The 13849-nt window shown below is 51.6% G+C and overlaps 1 protein-coding gene across 1 annotated transcript in view; it reads right to left on the bottom strand.

Moving 5' to 3' along the window:
* Window positions 1-13022, bottom strand: part of EIF4EBP1 (eukaryotic translation initiation factor 4E binding protein 1) — a 21281-nt gene extending 8259 nt beyond the window's left edge. The window contains exon 1 of the mRNA XM_035004037.1: window positions 12830-13022. Within this exon, the coding sequence (XP_034859928.1) occupies window positions 12830-12974 (145 nt within the window). The 5' untranslated portion in view covers window positions 12975-13022. The remainder of the gene's footprint in view (window positions 1-12829) is intronic.
* Between the last annotated feature and the right edge of the window lie 827 nt (window positions 13023-13849).

The raw sequence follows: 13849 nt of genomic DNA on the forward strand, positions 1-13849 counted from the left end.
TTCTTTTTTTTTTTTTTTTAAGATTTTATTTATTTATTTGACAGAGACAAAGCGAGAGAGGGAACACAAGCAGGGGGAGTGGGAGAGGGAGAAGCAGGCTTCCCACAGAGGAGGGAGCCCAATGCGGGGCTCGATCCCAGGATCCTGGGATCATGACCTGAGCCAAAGGCAGACGCTTAACGACTGAGCCACCCAGGCGCCCCGGCATAAACGTTTTCAATGGCAATGCTGGAAGTCTGAAGATGGTAGGTCAATGCCTTCGTAATCCTGAGGGAGAATCCATTCCGGCCTGGTTTTACACCGTCAAATACCAATCAAGTAAAAGTAGAGTAGAGGCATTTTCAGAACACTACAGGAGGAATATTCTACCAAAATTAGACCAAGAGGAAGGGCTTCAGGGAATCTCCTATCAGCAGCTACATGGCAGGTCCAGAGCCTGTCAGTTCCGGACAGTTCTGGACAGAGGGAAAAAAAAATGGACTGATAAATCCAGAAGTCAGATTTTGTGTGTAAAACTGTATTTTGTTTAGTATTTTAGAGCTGCTGGGGTGTGTGGAAGACTTATTTGAATGAAAACTAAGCACATTTTTTTAAAGTAATCTCTATACCCAATGTGGGGCTCAAACTCACAACCGAGATCAAGAGTCGCATGGTCTATGGACTGAGCCAGCCAGGCGCCCTAAAACTAACTACATTTTAAAGATTTACTTATTTGAGAGAGAGCGAGAGAGAGCACGCGTGCAAACACACACACACACATGCGCATGAGTGCTCATGCGAATGGTTGGGGGCGCAGAGGGAGAGAATCTTTAAGCAGACTCTCCCGCTGAGTGCAACGCCTGAGACTGGCTCAGTCTCAAGACCCATGAGATAATGACCTGAGCCGAAACCAAGAGCTGAAACCCAAAACTAACCACATTTTTAAAAAAGATTTTATTTATTTGACAGAGAGAGAGAAAGCCAGAGATGGAACACAAGCAGGGGGAGTGGGAGAGGGAGAAGCAGGCCTCCCGCTGAGCAGAGCGCCCGACGCGGGACTCAATCCCAGGACCCTGGGATCATGGCCCAAGTCGAAGGCAGACGCCCAATGATGAGCCACCCATGTGGCCCTATTAACTATTTTTTAAAAAGTTGTATAATGGAGCACCTGGGTGGCTCAGTTGGTTAAGCGTCCAACTCTTGGTTTCGGCTCAGGTCATGATTTGATGGTCCTGGGATTGAGCCCCGGGTCAGGCTCCCTGCTCAGCTGGGAACCTGCTTCTCCCTCTGCCTTTGCCCCTCTCCCCCACTTGTTGTGCTCTCTCTTAAATAAATAAAATCTTAAAAAAAAAAAGTTAGGGATGCCTGGGTGGCTCAGTTGGTTAAAGGTCTGCCTTCAGTTCAGGTCATGATCCCAGGACCCTGGGATCGAGTCCCACATTGGGCTCCCTGCTCAGCGGGAAGCCTGCTTCTCCCTCTGCCTGCAGATTCTCCTGCTTGTGCTCTCTCTCTCTTACAAATAAATAAAATCTTAAAGAAAACAGATTGTTAAAAAAAAAAAGTTGTACAATAATTACCTGGCTCATCAAGGGTCGTAGTAATAAAAATAATGCGTATTTTTAAAAAATTTGTGATACAGGGGCGCCTGGGTGGCTCAGTCCTTAGGTGTCTGCCTTCGGCTCAGGTCATGATCCCGGGATCTGGGATCGACCCCCACATCGGGCTCTCTCCTCCACGGGAAGCCTGCTTCTCCCTCTCCCACTCCCCTGCTTGTGTTCCCTCTCTGGCTGTGTCTCTCTCTGTCAAATAAATAAATAAAATCTTTAAAAAAAAATTGTGATATAGCTATACTGGGGAATGGGAAGAGAAGGGTGTACAAATAATAATAAGTCCTCATCTAACAGTAAGTCCAGAAAAAGAAATATGGGGGTATATCCCCCAAAAAAGAGCTGGAAAATGTTAGTTGCTTCTAAAGAGTGGGGCGGGGGGTGGAGAGGCAAGAGGTTACTGCTTTGTTAGGAGTCTTTTAGTAATCTTGAGATTTAACTATTTACGTATATAAACAACTTACGTATGACTTTGACATACTTTTATTATGGAAAAAAATCAAGCCCATACAGGGTGCCTGGGTGGCTCAGTTGGTTAAGCAACTGCCTTTGGCTCAGGTCATGATCCTGGAGTCCCAGGATCCAGTCCCGCATCAGGCTCCCTGCTCAGCTGGGAGTCTGCTTCTCCCTCTGCCCCTCCCCCCCCATGCTCGCGCGCTCTCGCTCTCTCTCTCTCAAATAAAATCTTTAAAAGAAAAAATCAAGCCCATACAAAAGAAGACAGAATAACATACACACACACACATATGTATGTAAAACTCTGATTTTTTTTTAATATTACATGACAGATTAAATTATGGATCAGACCTACAATTCGATGCTGTACGGTTACTATTTGGAACAAGTGTACATTGTCCATGACATATCATGTGAAACAAAGTCACAGAATTGTATGTATTTTATGTCTGATGACCTCTGGGGGAGTGAGATAATCCAGGCAAAGTGAACATCTTTTACACTGAGCATATTTTGTTTTTTAATACAAAACCTCTGATGCATAGGGCATTAAGCAAACAAATAAATAAGGATATAGGGTCAGAATCTCCTTTTCTAGTAAGTCAAGTTAAATGGCCTTGGCTGGAACTAGGTAGACTCTCCCTACTCTCCCTAGAAAGCCTCGGGGGCTCTCTGCTGGACAGGGTAAGTGGAACGCTGAGCCTGCCCCTCCAGCACCTCTCTGGGCTGTTGCGTGCTAGGCCCTGTCCATGTCAGACTTTAACTCCCAACTTCATAGGGTTATGGGGTGGATTAGAACAGTGGCTGGCACAAGATAAGACCTATACAAACAAATCCTAGCTTTTACGACTGGCATGGCTTCAGGTGACATATTTGAGGGACCAGTTATATGGTCAGAGCTAGGACAAATCAGAGGGGAGGGATGCAACCCTGAAAAGGGATTGGGGGGGAGGGGGGAGGGTAAGGCACCCTCTATCCTTTCTTTGGCCCACAGAAACAGGCTTCAAGAATCAACATGAGCTTTGGCATGTTTGGTAAGCCAGCGTCATTCAGGACTTTAAATAAACTTCAGATGTGCACCAAATACAACAATGGCATTTTTTCTCAAGGCATGCTTGTGGTGATGACAGTTTGCTTGAACGTACAATGAATGCAGACCTCCCGGGGCGCCTGGGTGGCTCGGCTGGTTAAGCGTCTGGGTCGGGTCGTGATCCCGGGGCCCTGGGATCGAGCCCCCCAGTCGGGCTCCCTGCTCGGCAGGGAGTTTGCTTGTCCCTCTCCCTCTGCACCCCCCCCCCCGCCCGCCCCGCGCTTGTGCTCTCTCTCTCTCAAATAAATAAAATCTTAAAAAAAAAAAAAGAATGCAGACATTCCCCTCGGGCATGTTTTCCTCACCTATAAACAAAGGCAGTGTACTAGGCTCAAACTATTTTTAAAGCACCAACCATGTGCCAGGCTTTATAGGTAATCTTTAGGGTCTGTTTCAGCTCTGACTCGCTACCATTTATTCTGGGGATCTTGTTATTGGCAGGTGGTCTGTGTGGTGCAAATAGCACAGTGCTTGGAGGCACAAGTCCTGGGCTCAAACCTGGGTGTGGTGTGCCAGCCCCTCAACCCCGAATGGCAGCTGAATTCCTCAGCTCTTACGAGGAGGGTACTAGGGCGCTGGATGGCTCGGTCGGTTAAGCGTCTGCCTTTGGCTCAGGTCATGCATGATCCCAGCGTCCTGGGGTCGAGTCCCGCATCAGGCTCCCTGCTCAGTGGGGAACCTGCTTCTCCCTCTGCCTGCCACTCCCTCTGCTTGTGTGCGCTCCCTCTCTCTCTCTTTCTTTCTCTCTGACAAATAAATAAAATCTTAAAAAAAAAAAAGAACTACACAGTCTGGGGCATCTGGGTGACTCAGTCGGTTAAGAGTACAACTCTCGGGGCGCCTGGGTGGCTCTGTCGTTAAGCGTCTGCCTTCGGCTCAGGTCATGATCCCAGCGTCCTGGGGTCGAATCCCGCATCGGGCTCCCTGCTCAGTGGGGAACCTGCTTCTCCCTCTCCTCCCCACCTGTGCTCTCTCTCACTATCTCTTGTCTCTCTCTCCCTCTCAAATAAATAAAATCTAAAAAGAAAAAAGAAAAGAGGAGGGTACTAACTCACCTCACAGGAGTACTGTGAAGATGAAATCATGATCTGTCTGTGGGCCAGACGCTGCGCTTATAGCCTGATACGCCAGGTCTCCGTGCTCCCATTCCCCTACTCCCCACAAGGGAGATACAGTATCCTCAACTCAGACACAGGAAACTGAGGCTCAGACAGGCTGCCCCCAGAGGCAGACCTAGCCTGTATTGCCTCTAATCCTGGACACCAACCTCTGTTTAAAACTAGCCAAGCTGCCATGGCTCAGGGGTCTTCTGACTTTTACCTATTCTTCTGAGTATTTGGCCAGAACAGGATGTTCCCTGAGAGAGGACTGTCCTGAACTCTTCTCCTCCTTCCCACAGTACCCACACTCAGGCTCAAACCGGGGCTGGCCATGACTCCTGTAAATTGACCCCTGTGCCTCCCGTGGCGGAAACATTCTTCCCCTGAGCTGGGGGGACGTGAGACCTAGCAAGAGTACAAGAACAGAATTCCTAGAACTGCTGTTCCCATTCCAGGGAAAGGGAGAGTGTTTCACAACACACTCAGGGGGAGGCTCAAATGCCTATGCTCAGATGCAAGCCGGCAGCCTGTGAACTAAATACTCCGGATCATTTTACATTCAGCTCTTGCCATCGTGGAGGCAAACCCACAGGGGCTACCAGGGGTCTCCCTCCCTGCCCACCACACACCAGGCAGTCTGTTTAGCAAGCTGAGCCACCTTGTCAGGGAGAAAATCTTGGGTAGAGAACCAGAGTGTGCTTGGTCCGAGATTTTTCTTCACTTCTGACCCTATCTGCAAAGAGAACCAAGATCTGGATGTTTCTCAGGGGCCAGAAATGTTACAAAGCTCCTTAAATACCAAATGAGGGCAATCAATGAGTGACGAAGGGCCCTCTCACCTGTGAGGCCCTGACATGTGAGGGAATAGTCCACTTTATCTGAAAATAATTTAGCATAGATAAGGCTTTTGCAGAAACATCCAGAACAAAATAGCTGAAGCAATTATTCTAAGGGCTGGCTAAGCTCCTTCTCCTTCCCTCACTTGCCTCCAAACACTTCAAAATGCACCTGTGCAGAACAGGCTAAGGCTACCCCTGGAATTCATTACCAACAGGGAGTGCCCATCTGAAATGCCTCGTTACATAGCAACAAAAACTATGGTTGGAAAAGGGAGGGGCCCTGTTTTCTGCGTGAATTGCCGCCACACCACATCCAAAGTCATTTGCTGAAGCTCCAACCTCCAGTACCTCGATGAAACTGTATTTGAAGATAAGGTCTTTAAAGAGGTCATTAAGTTAAAATGAGGCTGTTAGGGTGGGGCCCTGATCCGATATACAGGTGTCCTAAGTAGGGGGGGTGGGGCGCCTGGGTGGCTCGGTTAGGTATCCTACTCTGGGTTTCAGCTCAGGTCATGATCTCGAGGTTGTGGGACTGAGCTCCCCCTGCCCCGCCCCTCAGCTCCGTGCTCAGTGGGGAGTCTGCGCGTGCATGCTCTCTCTCTCAAATAAATAAATAAATAAAATCTTAAAAAAAATTAAAAGGACAGAGAGGGAGATACCACAGATACCAGTAAAGAAGCAGCACAAGGACAGCTGTCTGCAAGCCAATGGGAAGGGCCCAAAAGAAACCAACCCCAATGGCGCTTTGCTCTTGGACTTCCAGCCCCCAGAACCGTGAGAAAATACATTTTCCGTTGTGGAAGCCCCCCAGTCTGTGGTATTTTGTTATGGCAGCCCGAGCAAATTAATAGAGGCCTGCTTTCCCCTTGTATTCCAAAGGGCAGGAGACAGAAATCAGCGTACACATACTCACTCTCTTTACGGCAGGAGACCTGGGATGTGTCACCAGGAAACCAAAGCGAGATCTGGACCCACCCGCACCTCCTGGCATTCTCACTCCTACACATTTTGGACCGCTGGCTCAGAACTTGACTCCATGTTCCTGCCAGCACTCCAGAAAATCAAGGATGTTCAAATCGGAGTGCTGGGCAGGGGCAGGTGGGCAGGGCAAGCGTGGGCTCCCCTGAAGGGTGTTCCCAAAGCCTGGCTGCTTGAGGAGGACAAAGGAGGCAGGCTAGCTAGCAGGTAGCAAGGGAAGCATGACACAAACGGAAGGTATTGCCCCGGGGCCTGCTATCACGACCACCTGTATGGTTTGCTTTGGGGAGCTGAGTCGGGCCTTGAAAACGGGGTACAGGACCTATGACTCAGCGTTTTCAGGAAGGTGTCCTCAGTTCTTTCTTTCTTTCTTTGACAGAGAGAGAGACAGCGAGAGAGGGAACACAAGCAGGGGGAGTGGGAGAGGAGAAGCAGGCTTCCCGCTGAGCAAGGAGCCCAATGCGGGCTTGATCCCAGGATCCTGGGATCATGACCTGAGCCGAAGGCAGACGCTTAACCGACTGAGCCACCCAGGCGCCCCAGGTGTCCTCAGTTCTACCCAACAGGCAATTCACAGGCTTGTGATTCTGGTCTGCTTCTATACCCGGCCTTGGCTCTGCCTGGCCGCACAGCAGGATGGGCGGCTAAGTTCCCTCAAAGGACCACACTTTGAGGCTTGGCCTTTGTGGGAGACCGCCTGAAAATGTGGCCCCATAACTCTTCCCATCCCTGCCCTAGAGAAGGCTCCTCTCATTCCGAAGCAATCATCTCCCCCCTCTTGGAATCTGGGCTAGCCCTGTGGCTTGCTCTGACCAATAGAATACTGCATATGTGATGTGATGTGACTTCTGAGCCTAGGTCTTAAGGGGCCTTGAAAACTGTCATGTAAATAAGCTCAGGTTAGAGTCCTGAATGGCAGAGGACCAAGACGACAGAGAACTCCCACCTTCCAGGTGTCCCTAGCAATGCCCCAGACATGTGGGTAAGGCCATCTTGGACCTTCAAGCCCAGGACAATCGAGCTGCCAACTGTATGTAGCCAGATGAGTAACCTCAGGAAGATCATCAAAGAATGCCCAACCAGGGCGCCTGGGTGGCTCAGATGGTTAAGCGTCTGCCTTCGGCTCAGGTCATGATCCCAGGGTCCTGGGATCGAGTCCCGCATCGGGCTCCCTGCTCCTTGGGAGCCTGCTTCTCTCTCTCTCTCTCTCTCTGTCATTCATAAATAAATAAATGAATGAATGAATGAATGAATGAATGAATGAATGAATGAATGCCCAACCAGCCCAAAGAATGGAGAGAAATAACAAGTCATTGTTGCTGAAGTTACTAAGTTTTGTGACACTCCAGGCTCTCTCGGCAAACTTTCAGGGGTACCGACACTGGATTACAAGACACCCTGTGCTCCCCGTGTCCCCGATCATCCAAATGTCACGGGCAGATATGCCTTACTCTTGCCTAGTCAGTGATGCTGGGTGCAAACAAGTAAACAAGGAGCACCCATCCCAGTGTCTGAGGCCCTGGCCCCAGTACTGACATGTTCCGTATAAAGGCCACTTCCTTCTACTTTCTGCTCAATAACTGAAACAGTAGAATTAGAAATACTGTTATCTATAATACTGGTATAAGTGAGAAAGTTCAGGGAAAGTTAGTTCTGTCCCTGGGACATTCCAAGGTAAATGATTTTATATACCCTGCAACTGAAAGGGCAGAAAAGAAAAATTTGAATGTTATTAAGCCAGCTCAGACCCAGGCCTGGTGCTAAAGGAGCCAGGTTACCCTGAGAATACTGTCATTCTAGGAGTCTTTTCAACTCTTCATTTTCTTCTTCTTTTTTTTTTAAGATTTTCTTTATTTGACAGAGAGAGAGAGAGCACAGCAGGGGGAGTGGCAGGCAGAGGGAGAGAGAGCAGCAGGCTCCCCGCAGAGCAAGGGAAGCCCGATGTGGGACTTGATCCCAGGACCCCAGGATCATGACCTGAGCTGAAGGCAGTCGCTTAACCAACTGAGCCACCCAGGCGCCCCCCTTTTTTCTTAAGATTTTATTTATTTGACACAGAGAGAGCGAGAGAGCACACAAGCAGGTGGAGCAGGAGAGGGAGAAGCAGACACCCAGCTGAGCAGGGAGCCCCATGTGAGCTCAATCCCAGGACCCCGGGATCATGACCCGAACTGAAGGCAGACGCTTAACCGACTGAGCCACCCAGACGCCCCAACTCTTCACTTTCTGAACATCTGACTCAGCACTCAAAAGCCAGGATAGGAAGATGAGTAACACTGCTGGGAAAGAACTTCCCTTCTGCTCTAGGGAACACACATGTAAACAAATACAGGTGATTCATTTGTCATGAATCATAACGGAGGAAGAGCATGGGTGTGGCTCTGAGACCTGAAAGTGACGGGTTTTCTGTTTGTTTGTTTGAACATGTAAAATCTAGGTGTACAAATGAACATTCTTCGTTAAAAACCTTCCCCCTGGGGGGCGCCTGGGTGGCTCAGTCGTTCAGCGGCTGCCTTCCACTCAGGTAATGATCCCAGGGTCCTGGGATCGGCTCCACATCGGGCTCCCCGCTTCGCGGGAAGCCTGCTTCTCCTTCTCCCACTCCCCCTGCTCGTGTTCCCTTTCTCGCTGTGTTTCTCTCTGTCAAACAAATAAATAAAATCTTAAAAAAAAAAAAAACAAAACCTTCCCCCTGGGAAGCAATCCTCTTTTCCATACTGCTGTCCCATGTCATTCCTCCTCTGCAAGGATATCAAATAAAGACCCATCCGAGAAAATGCCTCACTGCTTTATACCAACAGACAGACATGGTACCACCCTGCCTGTCCTGTTACCAAATTTGGTAATGAAGGACTTTTTTGCTCTTTCAGAAAAATTACATAAGTTGAAAAATCAAACTCTTTCAAATCAGGCCCTGCCTACCTCTAAGGATATTGAAGACAACAACAAAATTTAAGCCTCGGAAAGCAATTAAAATCTCACAGCTAGGGGCGCCTGGGTGGCTCAGTCATTAAGTGTCTGCCTTTGGCTCAGATCATGATCCCAGGGTCCTGGGATCGAGCCCCGCATTGGGCTCCCTGCTCAGCAGGAAGCCTGCTTCTCTCTCTCACACTCCCCCTGCCTGTGTTCCCTCTCTTGCTGTCTCTGTCAAATAAATAAATAAAATCTTAAAAAAAAACAAAACTCACAGCTATGTGTGCATTGTTAGCAAGTAAGGCCTAGCAGGCTGACGACTTGGAGGCGACTCTCCCGTGAGAATCATACAAGTTCTACTGGTTATGGAGGGTGGGGGGTGTCTGCCTAATCGCTTCATTCTATGGCTACAACTTTGATGCTTCTAATTCTGTTTCAGGTGTGTCTCCATCTTCCTAAGTAGCAAGCCAAGCCCTTGAGGTCAGACTGTCTTCCGGTTCTGGATGCGGTGAATGCCTTAGAACCAGAGAGAGCTTGGGGTGCTCTATATCAGGCCCCCCCATCAAAGTCTTTAATGAGGGACAGTGTGGAATGTTCTAAATGCTTTAAAAGGAAGCTCAGAACAGTGTGAGAAGAGAGCCCCTTACACTTCTCTCACTGCCTTAAGAGAGAACTGTCCAAGTTCTCTTAACCTGTCCTTAATAATGAGACCCTGGGCAATCAGAAGACATCATCTTCCCCTGTGTGACTGAGGCCTCGCGACACTGGCTGTGCCCTAGCTTCAGTGCCCAGCCCACTTCCTCCTCTTCCCAGCACTGTCTGTTCCATAGCCAAAGACTTGGGAGCTGCTACAAGAAAAGCTTCATGGCCTCAGACTTTGTTTATCTAAACCAGGGTGCCAGTAACATCTGTAGCCCTACCTGCCTACCTCTGATTAACCTTATCCAGGTACTGGGTTTGGGTATGATTACCAGCCAAGCAACCCTGGGGGCTTTGGGGGTCAAGCATCCAACATGGGCCAGGGAACATGAAGGTTGATGGGTGGGGGTGGAAGGAGAATTTCTGACCCATTCGAAGGTTCTGCTCGTGTGTGGTGTCACTGGCCACTTTGAAGCCTCCACAGGCTCAAATATTCATACACAACACTCCTTTTAACAAATTTCTCTGAAGTTCTCCAGACTTCTAACCAGACCAGTGATTTAGCTTGTGAAAGGTTAATGACCACGGCAAGTAAACTGGCGTCTTCAGAGTGGAGATGGCTCAAATCAGCTGCTGTTCCTGTTCCTCTGGGGACAAACACAGCAGTTCCATTCCCAGCATGAGTGACCTGCGGACACTGCGGGAGCTCCTGACACCTGCAAATAACCTAGTGCGGGCACCTGCACAGACTCTCTCCAGACCCTGGTTTGAAGGCTGATGCCAAATCCAACCTCAAGAGAAGTTTACCTGGTTAGAAGCATCACTTTTTGCCAGACTCCAGAGGTGTGAAAAGGTGAGGGAAGTCACATTCCACTAATTTCTGAGCACTCAGCGTCGTACTTAGATCAATCACTGGGAGCTGGTTAGAAATGTAGACTCTGAGGCCCAAACCCAGAACCTACAGAATCAGAGTCTGCAGGGCGCCTGGGTGGCTCAGTCGTTCAGCGCCTGCCTTCGGCTCAGGTCATGATCCCAGGGTCCTGGGATTGAGCCCCGCATCAGGCTCCCTGCTCTGCGGGAAGCCTGCTTCTCCCTCTCCCACTCCCCCTGCTTGTGTTCCCTCTCCCGCTGTGTCTCTCTCTGTCAAATAAATAAAATCTTAAAAAAAAAAAAAAGGATCAGAGTCTGCATTTAAGTGAGGTCCCCAGGTAATTCATATGTACATTGAGGAATGAGAAACAGCACTCTAGACCAGAGCAAAAGGGTGCCAGGAATGACCTTTCCTTAGGTTAAGCCTCTTTGCCTTGGCAAAGAGGTAGGGTGAGGTTGGGCTTTGGAGGAAGACTCCAAGCCCTGGCTAACTGAGGCAGACCAAACTCGCTGACGTTAGCAGAAGCAAGGTGTGATTTTCCAGGTTATGGACTGTGAGCTGTGCCTGTCACGCTGGACACTCCAGACAAGAAAGCTGGCTTTAGGCTCCTGGCATGGCTAGCTTTCTTCCAGTTGGCCTCAGAGATAAAGTTACACTCTGGTCCAGGTGTCCCTTTCCCTCTCTCCCAAATAAAGACCTTCAAAGGCAGGGAGATTTGTTATGGTTTACCAAAAAACAAAACAAAACAAAACAAAACAAAACCAAAAACCCATTTCCCAGTCCATGGTGAGAAGTGGATCAGAGTTCCCTACAAAGAGTAACCCTGGCCATGGCTTCCAATCTGACCTGTCCCCATCCAGCAACAAAGGGTGCAAAAAAGAGCACCTGAGCCTTCAGACCTGCCTCAGTGCCCAACCTAAAAATGATCAAGTAGAGATTCACACCCTTACTTGAAGGAACTCCAAAATTGTCAGGAAAAATTCTGGTAGACACAGCATGACACAGAGAAAGCCCACCAAGTGGACTACAAAGACCTATATAGCAGGAAAAGAGAATTTGAGTCAAGGGTGGCGCAAGGCTCACTGAGAACTTTTCCTTTGATTATTTTTAATCGAAGAGAGATTTCCCCCCTCAGAACGATTTCTTGTTCAATCTGAGAAAACCGTGTGACGTTGGGCAAGGGACATGTGTTTTCAAGTTTGGAGCCCCGATGAAACAAGTACATCTATGATCCTTAACAGTTCTAACCGCGTATGTTTTGGATCAAACGGCTCAGACCTCGGATCTGGCAGTGTTTGCCCGTGGTGGGGCCGCTGCCTGAGAACATAAGCATGTGGCCCCCGACGCTGGCAAGGGACCAGGCTGCCGCTCTGCCCGCCACCACCTGCACCCCTGCCTCTCAACGGAGCGCCACTCTCTGCCCCGTTTGGGCCGGAGCGGTGGAGGAGGGTGGAGGGGAGGGGAGAAGGGCAAAGCGGAGTGAGGGCAGCGCGAGGATGGTAGGGAAGTAGTGAGCCACGGGGATTTCATCATGCAAACGGGCGGGCAGGTTTCATCAGCGCCTGTGCGGCGGGGCTCCCGGGCTGGGAGGGAATGCCTGGCTCCCGAGGGCAGCCCAAGGCTGGCCCCCACCCGTGCCAGCTCAGCTTCCTCTTCCTCATACACGCTCAGGGAGGTCACACGGTTCCCCCTCCCCCCAGGACAGAAGAACGTGTTTTTCTGCACAGCCCTGCCCGCGGCGCCGGGTCCCTCTGCGGAGATCCCACAAGCGTAAATGGGCAACCTGCCACAGGTGCAGGTGAGGCGCTGCTGGAGCAGGCGAGCGCCCTCAGCCCAAATCCTCGGTCAGAGGGTGCTGGCCCAATGCAAAACGGGGGGTACGTCGGGAAGGAAAAAGGATTCTGCAAGAGTCGTCTACCCCAACAGAGAACGCCCATCCCACCCCTAAAAAACCCAGGCCCGGCCTCTCCTAGCTCCCAGGCCACACTGACCCCACGCTATTCTGCCTCAGAACGCCCCCACATCCACAAGGGGCAGCACACCTCGGCATGTGGTCGTTCTGGAAGCGTGCGTATCTGTTTGGGTAGGGGTACTCGGCTGTCTCTCCCAGGAGGAGGAAACTAATGGAGCAGTTTGCAGCCCGGGCTCGGGAGCACGCATCCAGAGGGCAGGCAGTGGGAAGCGGCCATCTGTTGGCTGCCGGGGGCCACCTCCGTGACCGTCGCTGCCTCCTTGATGCCTTTATTCCAGTCACCGCGCCCCTCAGCCCGGTCGCCCAGTCCTACAGGCGGCTCCAGACCCCTCCCGCTCTGCCCAGTCAGTCCTCCGCACCGCCCGCACCCGGAGCCCGCCCCTACCTCCCGGGGTGGTGCTGAAGAGCGTGCCGCCGGGGGTGGTGCTGTAGTCCCCAGGCGGCAGCTGCACGCCGTCGCCGAGGATCACCCTGCGAGTGGCGGGGATAGCCCGGCTTGGGGTCTGGCTGCAGCTGCTACCCCCCGACATGATCTCCCGCGCGCCGCGCCTGCAGCCGGAGCGTGGCCCTTGGGCCGCCCCGGCCCCTCCCACTTCGCCCCGCCCCGCCCACCCCTTCCGCCTCTGCGGCTCGGCGCCCCCTGGGATTTGTAGTTGCCGCCGCGCAGCTGCCGCACCCGCCGCCGCGCGGCTGCCCGTACGTGCGTTCCTCCGCAGCTCAGGGCGGAGGCGTCCTCCCGACCGTCTCCTGCGCGCGGGTGCGGGCGCCGCCCCGCTTGGGCCCGCCCCTTTCGCTCGCGGGTCCCTCCCGGCCACGCTGGCGGCGGCGGGGTGCGGGCGGGGTGCGGGGCCGGGGGCTTGTGTAGGTAGACGCCTCGCGGGGTCGGGGCGGTGTGTCAGGGCTGTGTGGGGTTCCTAGCGGTGTCGGCCCTTGGGGAAGGCCTCGTTTCTTCAGGAGGACTTGGGCGGGATGGTCCCCTCAACCCTCCTTGTACCGTGCTTTAGTTCCTCCGATGTGAAAGTGGGGGGTGATGGGTCATTCACCCCTCATCGGTTTATTGAGCTTCACGGTGTGAAGAAAGAACCAAGAGTGGGCGTTCCATGGCTTGGGGGACGGTGTGGGAGGATGCGTGAACAAGCCCCCCGGCCGGGTGATGAGGGCTAACGCTAGAGCCGAGGTGCAGCCGACAGGGGTTGGACGTCGGTGGTGGTTGGGCTGTGGGGGGCTGAGAGTTGGCCAGCGAGGTTCCTTGTGGCCCTTTGAGTTGGCTACAAGGGCCACACGCCGCCTGCCATTTAGTAGGGCACTCCTTGGACGAACGAATGAATGAGTCTTCAAGGAGCTCTCCAAGTGGGGACAGAAAAATGCCAGGAGGACGGAAAAGCCCGTTGGGTGAGAGAACAGT

Source organism: Mirounga leonina, unplaced genomic scaffold (assembly GCF_011800145.1).
Source record: "Mirounga leonina isolate KUSES-001 unplaced genomic scaffold, KU_Mleo_1.0 Mir_128, whole genome shotgun sequence".
In the NCBI taxonomy this organism is placed as follows: Eukaryota; Metazoa; Chordata; class Mammalia; order Carnivora; family Phocidae; genus Mirounga; species Mirounga leonina.